Source organism: Microcaecilia unicolor, chromosome 5 (genome assembly GCF_901765095.1).
Source record: "Microcaecilia unicolor chromosome 5, aMicUni1.1, whole genome shotgun sequence".
In the NCBI taxonomy this organism is placed as follows: domain Eukaryota; kingdom Metazoa; phylum Chordata; class Amphibia; order Gymnophiona; family Siphonopidae; genus Microcaecilia; species Microcaecilia unicolor.
The window spans coordinates 355689261-355712760 of NC_044035.1; the positions used below are offsets into that span (position 1 = coordinate 355689261).

The following is a 23500-nucleotide window of genomic DNA, read 5'->3' on the forward strand; positions in this document are numbered from 1 at the left end:
ACAAAAACTTTATTAACTAGTCTTCGCACCCTTTTCCCAATAGTTTTCAAACTTTAATTTTCTGCCACAGCATTAACAGATAGACTTTAGAAGGCAAAGCAGGGCCTAGTTCTGTCATTCTCACCCCCTCCCCAGCTCCCACCCAACCCTACCTCAACTCTTTGTTGCCAGCAACACTCACTGTGCACCACTCACCACTCACTGTCACTCAGGACCCGCCCTCAGCCACTCCCCTTCCGGACATAATTCGCAACCCCAACGTTCTAAATGAAGCCTCAAAAGCCCCTCAAAACCGGAACTGTGAGGCGCCAGAGTTATCTGGTTTGCCCATGCCTCGAAAACGGAAGCCAGATCTCTGAAGCGCCGTATGCCCCGCCCTCGCATCACAACGTCATGACGACGAGGGCGGACCACACTGCAGCAAACTACGGAGCGCCACGTGATCTGCACACTGCTGGAAAGTAAACGCGATCGGACCTCGCAGGTACCTCGAGGGGGGTCGGGGGACACGGGTCGCGAGGCACACTGCAGCAAACTACGGAGCTCCACGTGATCTGCACAGTGCTTGAAAGTAAACAAACGCAATTGGACCTCGCAGGTACCTCGAGGGGGGTCGGAGGACACAGGTCGCGAGGCACACTGCAGCAAACTACGAAGCTCCACGCGATCTGCGGAGCACACTGCTGGAAAGTAAACAAACACGATCGGAGCTCGCAGGTACCTTGAGGGGGGTCGGGGGACACGTGCCTGCAGGGTGCTTCAGGGACAGCTGCGTCGCTCCACATGCCTCCACAGCCTACAAACCCCATCTCCCCCTGTCCCAAAACCTTGCTAGCGCCCGTTTCATCTCTCCCAGAAATGGGCCTTTTTTACTAGTGCTAAATAAATTACATATATAATCTTAAGGCTCTTTATATTCATCTGATATTCCTAGTATTTTGAAGTTTTAATTAAACAACTCTATAATACTAAGATGCAGACAACAGTCCAGCAGCAAGAGGGGTACTATCCAGTTTTTTGCACTGAGTGTCACATGTATGATTATCTCCCAGTTGGTGAGAGGTTATATGTGTGTGCTCGATGCAAAGAGCTTCCAGCTCTCGGAGAACAAGTCAATTCTCTTGAGACTTGAGTAGCAGACTTGGAGGAGCTGAGGGAGACTGAGAGGTACATAGAAGAGGCCCCCTCTTTCCTGTCTGGTGCGGCTGTAGACCTCTCTTCTCCCAGTGCTGATTCAAAATGGCTGCCGAGAGTTCAAGCAGTGACCTTGCAAGACTTCTGTGGATGTCTCGCGAGGCTGCCGCTTGAACTCTTGGCAGCCATTTTGAAGCGGCGCCGGGAGCAAGACAGTCTGTAGACGCGCTGTGCAGGCAAGAGGGGGCTCTTTTCTGCCCCAAAGAGGTCACTAGACCACCAGGGCACCACACTAAGGTAGGGGAGGGGAGGATAGGACACGGCCAGCCTGCCCGTTCATCTGCAAATCCGGACAAATGGGCAGTCTGGCAAAACCCGCACGGATGCCCGGCTGTCTCCTCAAAAAGAGGACATGTCCGGGTAAAACCGGACGTATGGTAACCCTAGTCAAAGAAGATTCAGACAGCTAGTAAGCAAAACGTTTCTTGGGACTCTGATTTCCAATGAAATTGCAAAGCTCCTGTAACCCTTAGGAACCATCAGATATCCTGTACTTCTTCCTCCTTCTCATCTTCCTCCCAGGCCTGCCATCAATGTGATTGATTCTCACTCTGCCGCTGCGCTAACCTCAGAAGCTTATGAAGCTTTTGGTGTGGTACTTTTCATCATTCCTCTCTCTCGGTTTGGCTCTGTTCCTCGTGAAGAATAAAGGCCCATGGGAAAGTCTGACATCTTTGAAAAGTGCATTAAGAAACCTCCCCTTGGGAAGCTTGCTGTTTACCACTTGAGAACTCCCGGATTTTATGGTGATGACTTTAAATTGAAAGCCAAGCAAGCTCATTTCTAAATGCCACACTGTTTGTTAAAATGTTTCCAAGCTTCCAGCAGTGGTGGATCAGTTGTACATGCCTGTGAATGTTTTAAAGACAGAACAGGGGGGTGAAGGTGTTTCTACCTAGATCATCCCTCCCCATTTGAGATACCCAGAGAATGTATCGCCCACGGCCACTAAAATGAGATTCCAGTGCTTGTCCTCCATCTGTATAAAAGAGCAGCAGCACACGAGTAAAGAAAGAACCCAGAGCAGAGTCAGAAGCAGCCTTAAAGGGCCAAAATCTCCAGCAACCGGGGGGGGGGGGGGGGGGGGGGGGGGGGGAGGGCTTAGCCTGTACAGCACAGGTACATCTGAACCCACACTGTGACCTTCTCATGAGAGCCCTGTCTCAGCATCCTACGTCTGATGGTCTTTACAATGAGATGAAGGGACATTCAGAAACTCAGAATAGGGTTTGACATTTTGGGAATAAGATTTGCCCTCCTATGCACTGGGCATTTCTGTCTGGCAAGCTGAGTGTTCCTCAGACACCCCAAAACCTGTAAAGGGCAGAACTTCTAATATTCCCTCATTATCAGTGGAGGAGTGGCCTAGTGGTTAGGGTGGTGGACTTTGGTCCTGAGGAACTGAGGCACAGGCAGCTCCTTGTGACTCTGGGCAAGTCACTTAACCCTCCATTGCCCCATGTAAGCCGCATTGAGCCTGCCATGAGTGGGAAAGCGCAGGGTACAAATGTAACAAAAATAAAATAGATACTATTGGAGATTCTACATGGAATGTTGCTACTATTGGAGATTCTACATGGAATGTTGCTATTCCAGTAGCAACATTCCATGTAGAAGGCTGCGCAGGCTTCTGTTTCTGTGAGTCTGACGTCCTGCACGTATGTGCAGGACGTCAGACTCACAGAAGCAGAAGCCTGCGCGGCCACATTGGTGATCTGCAAGGGCCGACTTCTACATGGAATGTTGCTAGTGGAATAGCAACATTCCATGTAGAATCTCCAATAGTAGCAACAGTGGAGGAGTGGCCTAGTGGTTAGGGTGGTGGACTTTGGTCCTGGGGAACTGAGGAACTGAGTTCGATTCCCACTTCAGGCACAGGCAGCTCCTTGTGACTCTGGGCAAGTCACTTAACCCTCCATAGCCGCATTGAGCCTGCCATGAGTGGGAAAGCGCGGGGTACAAATGTAACAAAAATAAATCCCAGTCAGCTTTAGCACACATCTAGTTCCCGCTGGACCTCACGTGTGTTTGTCCCCTTCAAGGTCCCAGAAATCTGTGATTTATAAGCCATAAGCCATGTTCCCTGCTTGCACCATGTACACAGACAGTGCTGATCTGCTCCTGCAGGCAGAAAAGAAATGACACCATACTAGCTTGTAAAATCAGCGTACAGCAGAAACCTCAGTTTCCTGTACGATTGCATGAATATTGCTGCTTATGGCACTAGGACATAGGATTGAAATGCAAGTCTTAGTTAATCCAGCTGTCGTGCAGCTTCAGAGTAAGTTTTCCAACAAAATCCCTGAGCCCTGCCCAGACGGGGGAATAAAGGGCCGTCTGTCTCCTCTCCTCACTCTCCTGGGATCTCTCCTGAACAGAAGCAGATTAAAGACCTTGTCATCCATCTGGCATTTGTGTTGCGGTCTCTAGTCTATGAATTAAAGACCCAGGACTCCACAAATTAATTTCACTGCAAACCTCAGGTCAGTCGCAGGATCCTGTGGTCTGCTCTGTTTATGAAACCTCCTCTCATGTGCCCACAAAACTCTTCTGCCCTGTTTGCCCCCACCACGCCCATCAGCTGCCCCTGACTTTTTTGGCACAACCACAGTTGACGGGTGTGCCTCCAAGCAAATGCACAGCTATGTAAAAGTCTTCAGGACCTGGCATCTTTTTTCACATTTTGCTGGTTAGAATGTTCAGTTCAAAACATTCTTGTAGGATCTGGTTTCATGATCTACAGAATTTAAGAAAAGGAAGCCAAAAAGTCTTATTTGCAGGTATAAGTGCATTCACTCTGTGGCTCCTCAGAACCTCTCCACTCTCAACTCTCCCTACATTCCTCCCCGGGAACTCCGTTCACTGGGTAAATCTCTCTTATCTGCACCCTTCTCCTCCACCGCTAACTCCAGACTCCGTTCCTTTGATCTTGCTGCACCATATGCCTGCAATAGACTTCCTGAGCCGGTCTGTGAAGCTCCATCTCTGGCCGTCTTCAAATCTAAGCTAAAAGCCCACCTTTTTGATGCTGCTTTTAACTCCTAACCCTTGTTCACTTGTTCAGAACCCTTATTTTATCATCCTCACTTTAATATTCCCTTATCTCTTGTTTGTCCTCTTTGCCTGGCCTAATTAGATTGTAAACTCTGTTGAGCAGGGACTGTCTCTTCATTTTCAAGTGTACAGCGCTACGTATGTCTAGTAGCGCTATAGAAATGATAAGTAGTAGTAGTAGTCTTTGGGATTCCGGAATCTTGCTACTCTTTGGGATTCTGCATGGAATCTTGCTGCTCTTTGGGATTCCGGAATCTTGCTGCTCTTTGGGATTCTGCGTGGAATCTTGCTACTCTTTGACCTTATCCCTTATGTGTACTGTTTGTCTGTCCTGATTAGATTGTAAGCTCTGTCGAGCAGTGACTGTCTCTTCATGTTCAAGTGTATAGCACTGCGTACGTCTAGTAGCGCTATAGAAATGATAAGTAGTAGTAGTAGTAGTAGCCTCAGTACTAGGTGAAAGCAGTAGCTCAAGGTGAGTTGCATTCAGATACTTCTCTGTCCCTGGAGGGGCTGATAATCTAAGTTTGTACCTGAGGCAATGGAGGGTTAAGTGACTTGCCCAAGATCACAAGGAGCAGCAGTGGAATTTGAACCGGCCACCTCTGGATTGCAAGACCGGTGCTCTAGGCCACTCCTCCACTCCTATTATACCTACTCACCCCCCCTCTACCTTTGCTCAGAGCTGGACAGCACCATTTATTGTGTGTGCTGGTTCTCCACTGGTGCACTGTATTCCTTTTCATCATGGGAGTGACAGGCCCAGCTCCTCTTGCACTGTGGGGTCTGGGCTCCCCTTTACTATCTGTTTTTCTCTTCTCGTACTGTGAGGTGTGGGCTTCCCGTGGCCTACTGCTCCAGTCTGGCTGATGGCAAGCCTCCTCTTGTCAGCACCAGTTTTTTTTCCTACTGGCAACCCCACTCATGTTCTGCTGGTGGAGCCTAACCTCCCTGCCACTGCGCTGCTTCCAGATGTGTCCTGCTGTGTGCTATTCATAGGTTTCTTTGCACATGTGGAACCCTCGGTGACAGTATTTTGAGTTTAGTAATAATACCTTCTTAAAAACCTAGGGGTAAATAGCCAATGGCAGTCAGCGGTTTTTTTGGCCACTGCCGGCATTAAGCATAAATACTCAGTGCCAGGCCATGTCCGGGCATCGGCATCGAATATCCGGGTTTACGCAGCTAGGCATCCCTTATCCGGTGAAGTGCAATATTCGGCACTTAACCGCTTAAGTGAAACCAGATAAAGATTTGTTTTATGCGGTCTGATTGGTCTGGTTAAACTAGTTAACCACATAACTGTCGACTCTGCCTCTCCGGACCACCCACAAAATATCCGGCTATGGCTTTGGCAGTTAGTGCTGATATTCGGTGACACAAACCAGTAAAACGATAGCCCTGGACAAGCAACTTAACCAGCCAGGAGTCTCTCCTGGCCAGTTCATTCACCAGGGAGTCGATATTCAAAGTGATTTATCAGGCTCCAGTTCCTTAGCCCCAAAGATGAAGAAACTGTTTAGTTCAGAAAACATCACAGTTTGACGAAGAATGCAGTGATGTTGCCAGCTGTGTGACAGGAAGAAGAATCCGTCCATACCACATGGTCCTCACCTCTCTCCCTCCCTCTCAAAAATCCCTCTTTAGCTTAACGTGTTCTTTGAATCTGGTATTTTCAGAGCATATCAAGGCACAAGACTAACCTCTCCCTAGTAGAGTGAGGGGTGGAGGCAGTTACCCAACATCTCATTTGGGGGTTACCGCTGATCTGTGTTCCTTATCATATGATGCTAAACTACCGTCCAACAAACAACTGGAAACGATTGTATCCTTGGAGAAAGACTATGGGAATTGGAAATCTGTCAATGCATCTCTTATGCAGGATAGACGCTGCTGGCTTGGAAAGTAGAGGCCCAGAATGGTCGGAATGGCTCCTTGTAAGCTGCTTAAGAGGTACCAGGAAGATGTCCTTAACATTCCCTCTGAGTCTTCTCTGCCACAGGACAAGCTGCTTTATCTACCAGGGCTTGGAAGGAACAGGAAGTGGGATGGGGGCTCGAAACTGGATGCCACTCTTGTTGAAAGTACATAAGTACATAAGTAATGCCACACTGGGAAAAGACCAAGGGTCCATCGAGCCCAGCATCCTGTCCACGACAGCAGCCAATGCAGGCCAAGGGCACCTGGCAAGCTTCCCAAACGTACAAACATTCTATACATGTTATTCCTGAAATTGTGGATTTTTCCCAAGTCCATTTAGTAGCGGTTTATGGACTTGTCCTTTAGGAAACCGTCTAACCCCTTTTAAACTCTGCCAAGCTAACCGCCTTCACCACATTCTCCGGCAACAAATTCCAGAGTTTAATTATGCGTTAGGTGAAGAAAAATTTTCTCTGATTTGTTTTAAATTTACTACATTGTAGTTTCATCTGTCTTTGTGGTGCCAGGGCTACATTTCTTATTAAGAAAGATTGGATTATTTTATTTTTGTTTTTATTTTTGTTACATTTGTACCCCACACTTTCCCACTCATGGCAGGCTCAATTTTGTGCCTTGTATTTTCATGATACCCCATATGCAAACTACCTCCCATACATATGAAGTTTATCATACACCTCAGCGGTGCTACTGAACTCAGACTTTTCAATCTATAAGATTTACACACCCACCTCCTCATCGGTCTAACGGTGGAACCATTTTCAGCTTTCATATTACATTTTTCTTTTTCAGCTACTTTTATGTACACAGATAAATATATTTTTTTCTCTTTAGCAGCACTTCAATAAGATTAATTTAACAAAACTACTCATCTCCAGATAAACTCCATAACGATCAGTCAGGGGATTACTTAATCTTTTGAAGGGTTCCTCACAATTTTTTGAGACTTATACCAGTTTATTTTTACATAGCAATGCAATTTCTGTGCATTATAAATGTGGGTGTTATATGCATAAAAATACGGTAAGTATACAGTGCGCTGGTGTCTGCATGAGGCTTTTTTTGTACGTGCACAAAAGCTGGTTTCGCATAGGTCACTCTCAACATTGTGAGCTAAAATTGAACTAACTGATGTGCAAAGCCTGGCGCACTCTATTGCATGACCCTTCTGTGTGAAAGGAGCGGCTCGTTCTTTCTCCGGATGTACTGAGTGTAACTCTTGCACGAATGCTGGCGATGCTTCCTCCAGAAGAAGACCAGGTGAAAGGGCCAGATGTTAATCAGGTTGGTTGGCTGGAGCCCATTGTACAAACACCTCTGGTGGAACTCCTGAGTGTATCAGTTCTGTGAGATCTCACTGTCTGGACACAGAAATTCCTGTTTGGGACTGTCTCTATGTAATGTATTTTGCTAGGCCTCAGCCTCACCTCTAGTCTATCCCATTGATGTTTTATATTCCACAGTTTTCTCTAGGTATTTAATTGTGGGATCCTTATTCATATGAACCACATCCTCCGACAAAGAGTTCCAGAGCTCAACTACGTACGACCACCTAAATTTGCAGGAAAGAACTAAAAACAAACCTGTTCAGAAAGGCATATCCCACCGACCCAACATAAGAACCTGAGTGCCTGCAACACAACAAAACCAAAGATCGTAATGGACACAACTCAACTCTCCCTTCCTCTTTACTGTTCCCCCAATGTAACTACCATACATGAACCTTATTCTACCACAATTACACTTTGTATTTGTTCATACCGGAACTGGTGAACGCCGTTACGGTACTATGTAAGCCACATTGAGCTTGCAAATAGGTAGGAAAATGTGGGATGCAAATGTAACAAATAAATATGGTTCTGACTGTCTCAGTCTATGACTCATGAATAGATTCCTGTCTGGGACTGTCTCTATGCAAAAGAAAACAAAGAGGGGGAGGAAAACCCTCACGTGCAACGAACGCATCTATGATGTCACTAACGTTTGTGACATCATAGTTGCGTTCTACCGTCACGGTGTACAGCAGTACTGGATTTTCTCAGCTAAGGAATCCCAACAGCAACTTTTTTCTTGATTAAGCCATCAGCCAAACACAAGAGATTTAATAGACCCCTGATGCAGACCTTGCAGCCGAAACACGGCCGTGTCGGGTCGTTATTTTAGCTGTTATATTAAAGACTTCTTGACATCCTCCTTCAGCTGTCCTCACTTTTTTTTTGTTCTATTACTGTCTCTGTGCAATGCATTCTGCTAGGCCTCAGCCTCATCTCTGGGTATTTAATTCTCATTCAGGGTTTTTCAGTCATGTCGTTCTGACCCCTCATGTCTCTGTCAAGCTCCTCCTACTCTGCCTCTTGGCTTCACCCCTGTAACACTTCAATTCTGTGGCTGTGGCCCAAAGCCACCTCCCCCTTCGGAAATGCCTTAATAAAACATCATCTCCTACTGCCATGGGACCAGTCTCATTATAAGAGCTGAAAACTAGCCATGCTGGTAAGAGAGTTTCAGATCCTTTCCATGGCCTATTTTTCTCGAAGGGGGTACTCCCCCCCTTCTCATAAAAATGAATTCTCTATATACAAGCATCACCCGTCTGTGTCCTTACCCCCCCCTTTCAGTGACATACATCGCCCCTCTGTGTCCCTGTGCTATACTCCCATTCCAGGATCTCCCTTCTGTGTCCCTATCATTCCCTATGTCCAGCTTCTCCTTTCTCTCTCTCTCCATTCCCTGTCCATCATGGCCCAGCATCTTTCCTATCCTTCCCACATGTTCCAGCTAGAGAGTTGCATATGGACAGGAATCTAACCCATCCCCGCAAGGAATCTCCTCCATCCCCTGTACTAAAATAACCCAACCCAACCAGAGCTGGTGGTGGGAGGCGGGACTGGTGGTTGGGAGGCGGGGATAGTGCTGGGCAGACTTATACGGTCTGTGCCAGAGCTGGTGGTGGGAGGCGGGGCTGGTGGTTGGGAGGCAGGGATAGTGCTCGGCAGACTTATACGGTCTGTGCCAGAGCTGGTGGGGGAGGCGGGGCTGGTGGTTGGGAGGCAGGGATAGTGCTGGGCAGACTTATACGGTCTGTGCCAGAGCTGGTGGTGGGAGGCGGGGCTGGTGGTTGGGAGGCAGGGATAGTGCTGGGCACACTTATATGGTCTGTACCCTGAAGAGCACAGGTACAAATCAAAGTAGGGTATACACAAAAAGTAGCACATATGAGTTTATCTTGTTGGGCAGACTGGATGGACCATGCAGGTCTTTTTCTGCCGTCATCTACTATGTTACTTCTCATTGCTAGAGAATGTGGTAAAGGCGGTTAGCTTAGCGGAGTTTAAACAAGGTTTGGATGGCTTCCTAAAGGAAAAGTCCATAGACCGTTATTAAATGGACTTGGGGAAAATGCACTATTTCTGGGATAAGCAGCATAAAATGTATTGAACTTTTTTGGGGATCTTGCCAGGTATTTGTGACCTGGATTGGCCACTGTTGGAAACAGGATGCTGGGCTTGATGGACCTTTGGTCTTTCCCAGTATGGCAATACTTATGTACTTATGAGATTTTGCGGCTCTTATCACAAGACCGGTCATCTTGCTAATGCATCTTTTGCTACCAATAGAGGGGGAAGCTGCTAAGCGGGCGATCTTGGCTCCCCAGCAGGAGTGTGGGAGACTTGGCAGGTCTACTTTTAAGCTCCTGCACTTACATTAGAAACATGAGTGCTGTAAGTGTAGCAGGGACACATGTAATGGTAAGTGCCTCGCCTTTGTCCCATCCATGCTCCGCCCCTGCGTATGCGCCTCTTGCAAATTTGCACTACGGGTGTTAAGCAAGTATTTGCAGAATTGCGCTTCAGTTTCCTGCTAGCACTGATGCAGGTAAGAACATAAGAGTAGCCACACTGGGTCAGACCAATGGTCCATCCAGCCCAGTATCCTGCTTTCAACAGTGGCCAAGACAGGTCACAAGTACCTGGAAAAAAATTCAACACCATAGGGAGTGCTGAAGAGACACTCAGCAGATTATAACTGTTTCTTCATGTCATCCTACCCTGTTTCTTCTAATATAGTTTATTACTTCTGACTTATAGTTCTTTTGCATTGAAAATCATTTTATTGAGTTCTATCCAGTGGCGTTCCTAGGGGGACTGACACCTGGGGCGGATCGCCGATGCGCCCCGCCCCCAAGGATGCAGTGCCCCCCCCCCCCCCCCCCCCGCGAAAGGACACCCCCTGCGAAAGACCCCCCCCCCGGGTGCACGCCGCTGGGGGGTGCCGCGCACGCCTGTCCTCCGTTCATTTCGTGCTTCTTCTCTGCCCCGGAACAGGAAGTAACCTGTTCCGGGCAGAGAAGAAGCATGGAACGAACGGAGGACAGGTGCGCACGGCATCCCCCCAGCGGCGTGCACCCGGGGCGGACCGCACCTATTGTCCCCCCCCCTAAGAACGCCACTGGTTCTATCTCAGCTACATCCCTCTTTTCTTTTATAAGTACACTAGTAAAAAAGGCCCGTTTCTGATACAAATGAAACGGGCGCTAGCAAGGTTTTCCTCGGAGTGTGTATGTTTGGGAGAGTGTATGTGAGAGTGACTGTTTGAGAGTCAGAGTGAAAGTGTGAGTGTGTGAGAGAGAGAGTGAGTCTGGGTGTGAGTGTGTTTGTGAGAGAGTGTGTGTGTGAGAATGAGAGTGTGTGCAAGTGTGTATGTGAGACACAGTGTGATAGAGTGTGTGTGTGTGTGGCCATCCATGCTCCTCTGTCCCCTGCCCCCTCCATTCATCCCTTTCCAGCATTTCCCCTCTCTGCCTGAGGCCTGCCCTGCAATCCATATCCATCCATGCCCATCTGTCCCCTCCATTCATCCCTATCCAGCAATTCCCCTCTCTCCCTGAGCCCTGCCCTCCCAATCCATGGCCATCCATGTTACTCTGTCACCTGCCCCCTCCATTCATCCCTATCCAGCATTTCCCCTCTCTGCCTGAGGCCTGCCCTGCAATCCATGCTCCTCTGTCCCCTGCCCCCTCCATTCATCCCTTTCCAGCATTTCCCCTCTCTGCCTGAGGCCTGGCCTGCAATCCATATCCATCCATGCCCATCTGTCCCCTCCATTCATCCCTATCCAGCAATTCCCCTTTCCCTGAGCCCTGCCCTCCCAATCCATGGCCATCCATGTTACTCTGTCACCTGCCCCCTCCATTCATCCCTATTCAGCATTTCCCCTCTGTGCCTGAGGCCTGCCCTGCAATCCATATCCATCCATGCGCATCTGTCCCCTCCATTCATCCCTATCCAGCAATTCCCCTCTCCCTGAGCCCTGCCCTCCCAATCCATGCCCATCCATGCTCCTCTGTCCCCTGCCGCCTCCATTCATCCCTTTCCAGCAATTCCTCTCTCTCCCTGAGCCCTGCCCTCCCAATCCATGCCCATCCATGCTCCTCTGTCCCCTGCCGCCTCCATTCATCCCTTTCCAGCAATTCCTCTCTCTCCCTGAGCCCTGCCCTCCCAATCCATGCCCATCCATGCTCCTCTGTCCCCTGCCGCCTCCATTCATCCTTTTCCAGCAAGTCCCCTCTCTCCCATGACCCCCCCTCGCATCCATGCTCCTCTCTCTCCCATGTCCCAGCCTGGCCCGCCCTCTTCTCCCCCCCCCCTTCGCATCCATGCCCCCCCCCTTTCGCATCCATGCATCCCTTTTTTTTTTTTTTCTTCTTTTAAAATTTACCTCCGTGGCGGTTCCGGCAGCGAAGCGTCAGGGAAGGAGGCGGCGCTCCCGATGTCTAGGTTTCCCTTCGCTGTGTTCCGCCTTCTTTTGACATCATCCTTGACGTCAGAAGAAGGCGGAACACAGCGAAGGGAAGGCTAGACGTTGAGAGCGCCGCCTCCTTCCCTGACGCTTCGCTGCCGAGCGATGCGATTGGTTGAGTGTCATTGCTCCGCCCTCGACGTCATCACGTTTGACGCGTGGGCGGGGCAGACACAATGCGATCTCACCCCCTTCACTTTTGGCTAAGAGAGGCTTCATAGAACGTTGGAGGTGCGTTTTATATAGAGAGATAAGTGATGCCGTACTGGGACAGACCGAAGGTCCATCAAGCCCAGCATCCTGTTTCCAACAGTGGCCAATCCAGGTCACAAATACCCGGCAAGATCCCAAAAGAGTACAAAACATTTTATGCAGCTTATCCTAGAAATAAGCAGTGGATTTTCCCCAAATCCATTTTAATAATGGCTGATGGACTTTTCTTTTAGGAAACTATCCAAAACTTTTTTTAAACCCCGCTAAGCTAACTGCTTTTACTACATTCTCCAGCAACGAATTCCAGAGTTTAATTACACATTGCGTGCAGAAGTACATTCTCCAATTTGTTTTAAATTTACTACTTTGTAGCTCCTCTCTTGAATCCACTCTTCTGTTGTTCACGGTATACATACACCTTCCAAGTATGATGAGTGCATGGGATGCTCATGAGGATCAGGAGGGGTCTTATTACTTGGATCCAAGATGGTGGGAATACCAAACTATGAAGAACATTTAAAAAACATTCAAGGTGTGCACATTGCTTATTCACCCCCTGTCAGTCGATTATTATTAATGGTGCCATGCTGCATTTCCCTCCCTTCTCCCTCCTACCCTCCACACGTGGTCTGGCATCTCTCCCTTCTGTTCCTGTCCCTGCAAAGCTTTCACAATTCCCTCCCCACCCCCCACCCCCATACATTTACATCACCTCCAGTTTTTACCCAGGCAGCGCAAGTGGCACTCAGGCTGCGTGCCTGCACCGGGGCTTTCTCTCTGAACCATTCCGCCCACCTGATGCAACTTCCTGTTTTCTGAAGGGCAGGATGGTTCAGAGAGAAATCCCTGGTGAAGGCCGCAGGCAGCCTATGAGTGCCGCAGACAAAGACTGGAGCTGATTTTAAGGCATGGGGGAGCAGGTGGAGGGAGGGAATGGCAAGAGCTTTGCAGGCCAGGAAGGGAACGTTGAGATACTGGACTGTAACTGGGGGGGGGGGGGGGGGAGTAATTGCGAGAGCTTTGAGGGCTGGGCTTCAGACATACCCTTGGTTGAAAATTCCTTCCTGTACACATTACTTGATTTGATTTGCTTATTTTATTTTTTGTCTATTAGATTGTAAGCTCTTTGAGCAGGGACTGTCTTTCTTCTATGTTTGTGCAGCGCTGCGTACGCCTTGTAGCGCTATAGAAATGCTAAATAGTAGTAGTAGTAGTCTCTTGTAACCAGAGCTAATATTGTGATGTCATAATGCCTCAGGCCACCAATAAGAGCCAACCTCATCAGTGATGTCACAATGGCTTGATTGTCCTATACTTGGCTCACTTTTATTACATAGCTCTTTGAGCAGGGACTGTCTTTCTTCTATGTTTGTGCAGCGCTGCGTACGCCTTGTAGCGCTATAGAAATGCTAAATAGTAGTAGTAGTAGTAGTAGTAGTCTCTTGTAATCAGAGGTGATATTGTGATGTCATAATGCCTCAGGCCACCAATAAGAGCCAACCTCATCAGTGATGTCACAATGGCTTGATTGTCCTATACTTGGCTCACTTTTATTACATAGCTCTTTGAGCAGGGACTGTCTTTCTTCTATGTTTGTGCAGCGCTGCGTACGCCTTGTAGCGCTATAGAAATGCTAAATAGTAGTAGTACTAATGCCACTTTCTGTGCACATATCCACATACATGCTAGTACTCTAAACAGCGAGGCATATAACGCGTGTAGATCAGTAGGGTAGCCAGACACGGTATTCTGGGTGGGCCTGAGCCCAAACCGGGTGGGCATACAATTCCACCCCCCCCTCGCGCTTTCTGTCCCTGCCCTGCATACAGTCTCCTGCCCCCCGCATGCACCTTCTGCACCTGCCCCACACCACCGACCCCCCCCAAAAATAAAATAAATACCTGAACTGGTGGGGGATCCCCAAGCCTCACCAGCTGAAAATGTCCTCCTGCAGCCAGAACAAGTGATTTTCCTACCTGCTACAGCTGGCTTCTCGGTTTTCAGGTATGTGCAAAAAACAAGCATACGCACGAGGTGGGGGGGGGGGGGGGGGGTTGGTACTGTGGCACTGGATGGAAAGCGCTGCCAGCCAATGCTTGGGGATCCCCGCTAGCCATAAGGGTGTCAGAAGTTTTGGGTGGGCCCGAGCTAAGGCTGGGTGAGCCCAGGCCCACCCGGGCCCACCCATGGCTACACCCCTGATGTAGATGTGGGTTATAGAAGCACCCTTTCTATGCTTATGTAATTGAATGTATGTTGCTGAGAGTTGCAGAACGAAAGGGGAGAAGTGAATTAGTCTTTGAGATATTAAATTGCCTTTATTACATGAATACAATTAAGAACAGACAGAGAACCTGAATCATAATGTTTACAGCTTTCACAGATCAAACATACAGTACATAGAAAGAGAGGAGAAAACAGCATGCCACGATCCCTCCCAGCACAGACCCGTTGCTCCCAAACGGCCACAGCGCACTCCCAACCCATCTTCCTTAACCTCCGAAAAAGGGTTTAATTTCTAGTCTTTAGTAAAACATCTAGCAGTCTCTATGACAAGTGACTTTTGTCCTCCCTGCCCAAATAGTTGCACAAGTTTATGTGTTAATGCCTTGGCTTCCACTGCGCTCTCGGAGCACCTCTGCCTGCCTGCCTGTGGCAGGGTTCATGAGACTCCCTCTAAGACAGGCCATGGAGAGGAGCAAGTGACTTCACCCAGTCCCCAACTGTCCCACAGCACAATGCAGAATTAGCTTAGGGGGGGCGCAGGGTCCAGAATCCCCACTGGGCATTGCTCAGTGCAAGAGTTAATTCATCAGCAGTTACAACTCCATTAGGAGTGGGAAGCTCTCACATTCCTTGAAGTTCACCAGGTAAAGACCGTGTACGGTTGCAAGTCGGGGAAAAGAGGGTCATCGCATGTGAAAGATCGAAAGGGCCTTCCAGGAGGACGCATACTTTTCACTTCTGACAGTTTATTTTCCCCGCTTGTGTATATTTTCTTTTAACTTTACTTACTATGAATTATTGATATTTCCTGCTCTGTCAGGAACGTAAGAGGGAAGAGGAGAGATCCATCTCCACTCTTTCCCCCTTGGCAAGGATCAGTATCCCTGAATTTCTAGGAGCAGGGCCTTGTAAATCTTCCATGGCCCTGGGCAAAAAATGTCCATATACTATGAATAAATAAAATAAATAAATAAGGGACACCACAAAAATACCGAGCCAGTGAGAGGAACAGATAGTGACATCAGAAGGAATGAGATGGTAGAAGAAGACCATCCCTCATAAACTGATTGTTGTGATGCTTTGGGACCTGGAGTGTGATTGGGATACATAAATATCTCTTAAAGCTTCACTGAAACCTACTGAAGTTCTTTGAAGAATAATAAAATGTGGCAGACTCCATGCAAAAAGCAGTCCGGTTGGGATGCACAGTTAGCTCCAGAAACCCAGCGAAGCGAGTGACTCGTTTACTATAGGGAATTTGGTACAGTGGCAGGAGGCCGGGATGGCCTACCAGATGATGGGTTTGGTTTCATTGCAGAAATGTACACACAGTCTATCCCTACTCCTTTTTGAAGTGAGAGTGGAGGGAAATTTGAAGAATTGCTGCCAGGTATGAAGAACAGCCTGGAATGAGCTGGAAAGACTTTGCCAATCGTTGCTGCCCCCCCTGCTCTCCTCCCTAAACTCCCATCACCAGCATCTTCACAGTTTAAAAATCAGAGATGACAGATGGGAACCTTCCAGACTCTTTGACAACCTGTAAATACTCCCCAAAATAGTTTGGAATGGGAATGTGGAATAGTTCTTTAGTGAAATTGGATGAGGGACTCTTTGGTATGAGTTTCTTTTCAGGTAAAACAATAGGGAATTGGAGATATCCCAAAAAGCCATCAGTAAAATCAAAGGAGGCCCCAGCGTTTTCTTTCACTGGGTCCGAAGTTGCTTCTCTATCAAAGTGCACAGGTGTCACTCTCTAGACACGGTCCCGCCTTAATGAGATGGGTGGAAGATGAAGTCATGGAATGGGGAAGGTCAAAAGAGGTACCAGGAGTGAAAGTGCGACAGGAGAACGGAAAGGGAAGAAGAAGAGAGTTGGACAACTGGGTAAACAGAGGAAGTCAGGCAGAGAAGCGGAGAAATGGAATGGAGAAAATGGGGATGGTGTGGAGAATTTGGGAGCGGAAGAGGGATGTAGAACGTGGAGGTGTAGAAGGAGCAGTTGAGTCATGTGAAGACAGATGTTCTCCATCAGAAGAACAGTGTTGCTGTCCATGTTTCCTGACAATCACTAGCGCTTTTGCTGTGCCTCTCACTAGAATCTGCGTCTTGGGAGCCATTTCACTAAAGCAGTCATTTTCTAGTCACCATCGTGAAGTCAAAACCAGACCTCAGGAGGAAAGAGAAAGAGTGGCAGTCAAAGTGTATCTTGTGTTCAGAATGGGGAGTTGCTTCCCATCCAAACGGCATGATCTTTAGTTATTGTATACCTGCCAGTCAGACGTCTGTCTGTCCAGGCCTTGCACTAAATCCAGAGTTCTTACAGAAATGGTATGCTCTCTGAACTTTCAGGAGTGTCATTGGAGAAAACTCTGAAGGTTGCACAAGAATTTCTGTGCTAGGGAAGCAGTGAATGTCTTAAACCCAATTTTTTTTCCCTAGCAGCTGTATTCCTTCTGCTAAACATTCTCTATTTTAACAACTCAGTGGCCTTAGGGTGAAGGTTCCTGCCTTACTTCTGACAGTGACCAGTTTGGAAGCAGTGGCAGTGTTAACCCTTCAGGTACCCTACAGGTATTGAAACACCAGCTGCTCCTTTCTGGGGGGGGGGGGGGAAGGGGGGTTCAGTCCCTTCCCTGAGGGGTCCTGTCGATGCTGGCTAATATAAGAATAAGGTTATACAGACTTGTCACTTCCAATGACAGGGGCAAACATGACACAGTACGGCAGCAGCATCTAGGTAGTTTTGGGAAATCTACCTCGTATGGACGTAGACCTTCTTTTCTGTCTTAAAACATTGAGGAATCTTCTTTCTGGAGACTTGACTAAGGGGGAGAAGTGGTGATGTACAATCTCCATGTAAGAAACTGCTTAGGATAGTCCAGAGATAGCTGTGTAGCAGAAGGTTGAACTGATAATGAAACCCCCCCCCCCCCCCCCAGAGAACAGATTAGACATCACTAGAGGAAGGGACATAATGACATCTTCTGGAAACAAAACCCTACCCCCCTCCAACCCGCTTGTCTGTCTGTCTTTTTTTTTCTATCCAACCCACACTGCCCAAAAGAGTTCTGCCATCTTGGAAAGTAAAAAAAAACAAAACCCAAAACAAAACCTATGAGATTCTCCACTACGATTTTTGGCCTCTGAATGTTATTCTTAAAGCTGTCTTTCAGGTTTGGAATTCTGCTAGAGGCTGCCATTCCCCACCCTCCCTCCCCAGAGCTAGCCCCTGCATTTTGGTTCGAGTGTCTGTATGGTTGGTGAGATAGTCTCTGCTTTCCGCGCACCTCAGAGGTAGTGTGGCACAGATGGGCAGCCGTAGACTTGGCCTACCTTGGTACTGCAAAGGAGAAAATGCCTGATGCAACGCAAGCCAGAGAGAAAAGGAAGCACCCTTCTTAACCTTTGCAAAGAACAAGGGTAAGTACATCAGAAACACTTTTTATATATTACCTCTTTTCATAAAATATAAGAAAAATAGACAATGTACATATATCACAATGATAAATAAATGTAACAGTCCTTTCCAGCTCGAAGGATTCATCGTGTATCTCTGCATTTTGCTCGCTTTCTAAAACAGAACGCAAGTGTTCAGTTGAATCAAATGGGGTGAAGAAGTTGCAATGAAAAAAGGTGTTCCCCAAGTCCTCCAGTTTGGTCCGTCTGTGAATTTTCTGGCTGAATTTATTTGGTAGCAAGAAATGTCTGGAGCAGTGAAATTGAGGTGTTCCGTCTTGTCTTTTCAGAAGCAGTTTGGTCTGGGGTCCTCACACGCTTAAGCCCTTTATCAAAGTGTCCAGGGCCTACCCTTCCTCTAAACAGGCTGCCTTTCTTTTGCACAAGGCTATGTGAGAATTTTCCAGGGCTAGGGAGCACTAGATCAATTTTATTTCCAAGGGCAAGGTTCCCAAGGATGAGATGTCTGTTTAAAGTCCTTTCTTGGGTGAGGGGGAGCAGGTGGAGGTCTGCTAAGCTCTGCCTTGCCCTGCTCAGGAGACGGGGCAGAGGATGAAGGTGAGCGCTTTCATCGTTGGTGTCCCTCCTGACCAACAGATAGAACTTTGCACCTCACAGAATACTAGTGGAAGTTGGCTTGAGGGACTTCCCTGGGATTCTCTGAGGTTCTGAGCTGATGAATTTGAGGGGAGCTGAGGGCACAGGTAGGCAACACTGTGCCTGGAGGGTCTAAGAACATGAAACCACATTGCTCTGCTTTCTGGCAACAGAGACGATAACTTCAGAGAGCTCAGCTAAGGGAGGTTGTGGGGCAACTGGGTAAAACTTTCACCTTTTAGTAGACTAAAGCAATATTCCACAGAGAAAGAGCCATGGACTCTCATTTGGAGTTTAGCTTAGGGATTTCTTTCTCTGCTTGAGAGCTAAGATCAGTAACCCTGTATTAGGTGAGAGGTGGGAATTCTTATGTGATACAAAATCATTTTATTTCATATTCATAGGCGTTTTATAATTCTTGAACATTACAAATAGAAAAAAAAACATGTCAAGGGACACCAGAGCCATTAGTAATGGGAACTTGGAAGGGTGCTGGTCCCAGGAGGGACCTCCACCTCCATCTCCTCCCTCTTAACACTGCTACTAGAGAAACTTTACAACCAGAATGGGGAGCTGCAATCATTCCCCCCCCACCCTGTCTTGCCTTCCTGTATTACAACCACCTTTGATCATCCTTCTTCTCTGGAAACTCTTAGCAGGACAAATTTGACAGACCAGCTTGGCCATGGGAAGAAAGGTTGGTAAGAAACCTTAAAACCAGAGGAGTCCCAAACAGCAGTTCTGCAGCATTAACTAGGGGACAGGAACCTGGCACAGTCTAGACTAGAACCCAGGCGGGTGGCGGTGTGGTGGACTCACTGGCACCCAGGCTTGCACTTGTTCAGACCTTCAGCACTGGGCCCATTCCAGCACCAGGCCTGTGCCTGCTTTCTCACAGAATTATTTGGAAACAGAAGCAGCACAAACAAGAAAGAAAACCTGCAAATACATCGACAAGGAACTGTTTTTCAGTGTCACCAGTCCTGTCCTTTTCTGAACACTTTCCAAAATGCCTTCTCCCCCCGTAGGCGTTTCTTGGGTTCAATTATTTTCATACCAGGCTAAACCTGAGCACCCCCCCCACCCCCCAACAGTAGAACTGTTAGATGTATTCAGTGCCCAGTAACCAGAATAAAAGAAGTGGGTAGACCAGTGTGGTTCCAGATGACTTATTGAAGGTAAAAATGACGGTGCAGTCCTGTGTTTCAGTGCCACATACAAATGATCTCAGCCACTGATGTAAATTGCAAAGGTAAGGGCTACAGCATCCAAAAGTACAGCATTCAGATTACTGACGAGCAGAGCGCCAAAGCGAAAAATGCATTCATGCTTGTCTATTACATCTTGCGTTTTTCGCGTTCAGTTCTGGTCGCCGTATCTCAAAAAAGATGTAGCAGAATTTGAAAAGGTTCAAAGAAGAGTGACCAAAATGATAAAGGGGTCGGAACTCCTCTCGTATGAGGAAAGGCTAAGGAGGTTAGGGCTCTTCAGCTTGGAAAAGAGACGGCTGAGTGGTGTAGAACGAGTAGAAGTGAATTGATTTTTTACTTGTTCCAAAAGTACAAAGACCAGGCGACACTCGAGGAAGTTGCATGGAAATACTTTTAAAACAAATAGGAGGAAATATTTTTTCACTCAACTCTAGAAGCTCTGGAACTCTTTGCCGGAGGATGTGTTAACAGCAGTTGGAGTATCTGGGTTTTAAAAAGGTTTGGACAAATTCCTGGAGGAAAAGTCCATAGTCTGCTATTGAGACAGACATGGGAAGCAACTGCTTGCCCTGAGATTTGTAGTATGGAGTGTTGCCACGATTTGGGTTTCTGCCAGGTACTCGTGACCTGGCTTGGTCACTGTTGGAAAACAGGATACTGGGCTAGATGGACCATTGGTCTAACCCAGTATGATTACTCATGTTCTTCTGGACATCAGTGGCTGAGATAATTTGTATGTGGCGCCGAAACGCAGGACTGCTTCGAGTCACTTTTACCTTCAATAAACTGTTTTGCAAGCACACTGGTCTACCCCCTTCTTATTATATTTCGGTTACTTGTGTTTTTTTTTAGGGTAACACTTCTGCTCTCTTTTATCACTTCGTTGCCATGTCTGACCTTGGATCTGGCAATAATGAAAAGATGTCTAAAACTCAATCCAGTTGTGAACTGTAGGAAGACAAGGCACGCTGTAGAGAGCAGGAAGGCAGAGTACTGAAGCCCCAGCCGCTTTCACTCTGGCAAAACAAGGGGAAGAAGGCATTATGGGGTCATTTCAGCACCCACTTCCTTTCTCTCCATACACCACAAAGATCCCAAGCCAAAGTACCTGTTGCTGTCTAGAAACTTCCTGAACTTTTAACAGTTTTTTTTTTTTCAAATTTGGCAAATATCTTATCCTTGGCCCTCTGGAAATACTGCTTTGTTAACATCACATCAGCAGCTGTGGCCACGCCCCCTTATTGCACTCATGTCTGCCTCGTGGTCTCTGCTTTTCGTGGGATTTGGATCTGTGGTTTAATTTCTTACAAGACACATATAAAATATTCTACAATGTCTGGGTTTTTTTTTTCCTACTGTTCTTTGCTTTATCCTTTTAACCCCAGAAAAGGACATAAAATTCAGAGACCCCCCCCCATCCAATCTCCCCCCCCCAAAACAAGCCCCATACTCCCACCCCCAGGCAAAAAGGGAGAGCTCCCACGGACGTGTAACTAGGTGAAGATAAAAGTCAGAACAATATCTACAAATCGTGTGTCCTTTCCCCCCAAAGAAGATATACTGTAAAAATCTGCCTTTTTTTTTTTCCGGTGATTTCATTTGGAAGAAAGAATAGCAGAACCAAGGAAATTTAGAAGAAGAAGAAGCAGAAAACCTTGACAAGAGGTAGAGGAGGAGCAGACTCCAGAGCAGAGAAGTGTCTGTTACTCCTTCCGCAAGGAGAGGGCTGAGTCCGGGCCTTCCTTTCTCTGGGGACCAGTCTCATCTGTGTTTCCTTCTGCTGCTTTTGCTGGAGGATGATGAACTTAGTGGATCACAACCTGGGAGGGGAGGGGTACAGCGGGACCTGGACACCAGTCACTGGGTTGGAGGTTCTTCTGTGGAGTAATGGGGCTGCTTTGGGAGCTGAGGGATAAAGGAAAGGGAGGGGGGGGGGGAGTCTTTTATCCTCTATCCAAGTCTACAAACCTTTCCCACCCTCCCCAGTGCCAATAAAGCAGCGTTTGGTTTTAAAAGAAACTGAAGTGCCGTGTCCTGCGTTTCACACACACAAACAAAGAAACACAATTGAAACTTTGGCAGTGGAGAAAAGTTTGGAGTTTTTTTTAAACATTTTGGGTTGTTTTTTTGGATTCCCTTTGGAGCAGAGGTGTGTGTGGTAATGTTCTTGGCTAGCTAGCAAAAGGTAGTTAACAGGTAAGCTTTCCTTAGCTTGATTCTTATCTGTTTTTTTTTTCTTTTTCAATATTTTTGGAATTTCATTTAAAGCCAAAGAGTGTGAGCACTGTTCCTGAACCAGTTCCTGGCGGTCTGAAGGTGGCGTTCCTCTTGCGTCGCCTTGACGTTCGTGAATGGATTTGGCTTTTCAATTCATCGAGGTGCTTTGCTTTCGTTCGGCGCAGCTCAGTTTCCTCTTTCAAACCGGAACAAGAACTGATCAACAGGCTTCTTAGTTTGGCTCTGAGCTGCGTTTTAAGGTTGCCAAATGTTTGCCAGACCGCCCTCGCAGCACTAAGACTTACAAGGTGCCACTTCTCTTTGCTGAAACTAAAGCAGAAATTCAAGAGACAAGTTGAGGAGATCAGCCCATGGGCTAGAGGTCAGTTGGAGGTCACGGTCTCCGGACATTTGCAGGTAGCTGAGGAAGTTGCATTGGAGAGAGGATGACGTTAGCGGGAGGCAGTCTCTGCTGGGCCGGGAGTGGCTGGGGTGCCAGATCGGGAGCTGGGCTCACTGGGGCTTCCAGGGTCTGGCTGAGCCGCGCTGGGAGCCGCCGCCGGGAGCCCTTGTAGACCCTGGCCGCACACGTGATGATGTTTTTCCCAGTCCTTGTGCTGGCAGAAGGAGCCGCAGTATCGCGCCGTGTTACAACCGCTGCACGTCTCGCTTGCCTTCCGCCCGCAGTTCCAGCAGCTCTGTACAGACAGACAGAAAGACACAGGGTCAGGCGAGGGGGGGGCTTAAGGGTCTGGGCTCTATCCATTCCCAGCAGCGGTGGCACCTGAGCTCAGTCTCCGGGATGGATGGAAGTCTCGTCCTTTGCATTTTGTTTTAGTTTGGGTCTGAATGAACATCTTTACGCAAAAGAACAGAGAGAGCCCAGCTTCATCTGCCCCGGGAGGAGGTGACAACACATGTAAAATTGTTATGCCAATAAAGTTATCTGAGTCTGATATGGCTTCCCAGAGAACATGATGCAGGGTCTATAGGCGAAGGGAGTTTTGGATTTAGCTCATCCCTTTCTCAGTGGTACAAGACAAATTACATCCAGGATCAGCAGGTTGTTCCCTGCCTCTGGAGGGCGCACAATCTGAGTTTGTACCTGAGGCAGTGGAGGGTTTAATGATTTGCCCAAGATCGCAAGGAGCAGCAGTGGGATTTGAACTCTGGATTTTCTGGTTCTCAGCCTGCAGCTTTAACCATTAAGTTACTCCTCCAGCAAAGAGAGAGACATCCACAAAGGGAAGAAGAATCATTCAAAATTCAATTGAAAAGGCTGGTGTGCAGGGGCTGGGAGGGAGGTGGAGGAAGGGGGAAACCCACCGTGTCTAAGGAACACTAAGTCCATGATAAGGGTGAAATCCACCAAATGTGCCTCTGGGACAAAAGAGAACCCCATTTAGTTTACTGGGGGCGCAGTCGCAGGGAAGGCTGGCTGGAAAAGGAGGCGGCATTCTGGGGGTGCCACGGGGAGTGCTGGATGACACAGTGTGGGGTTTGGGTCTCAAGTGTAGGGTGCCACAGGGAGCGCTGGATACCAGTGTGTGCGGTTGGGGTTCTCAGGGTGGAAGTTTCACAGAGAGTGCTGGGTG

The 23500-nt window shown here is 47.8% G+C and overlaps 1 protein-coding gene across 3 annotated transcripts in view; it reads right to left on the minus strand.

Moving 5' to 3' along the window:
- Positions 1-21787: 21787 nt before the first annotated feature.
- LOC115470953 (protein CBFA2T3-like) overlaps positions 21788-23500 on the minus strand; it is a 168999-nt gene continuing 167286 nt past the window's right edge. For all 3 annotated transcript variants that reach the window (XM_030204596.1, XM_030204597.1, XM_030204598.1), the window contains one exon: positions 21788-22603. In XM_030204596.1, the coding sequence (XP_030060456.1) occupies positions 22358-22603 (246 nt within the window). In that variant the 3' untranslated portion in view covers positions 21788-22357. The remainder of the gene's footprint in view (positions 22604-23500) is intronic.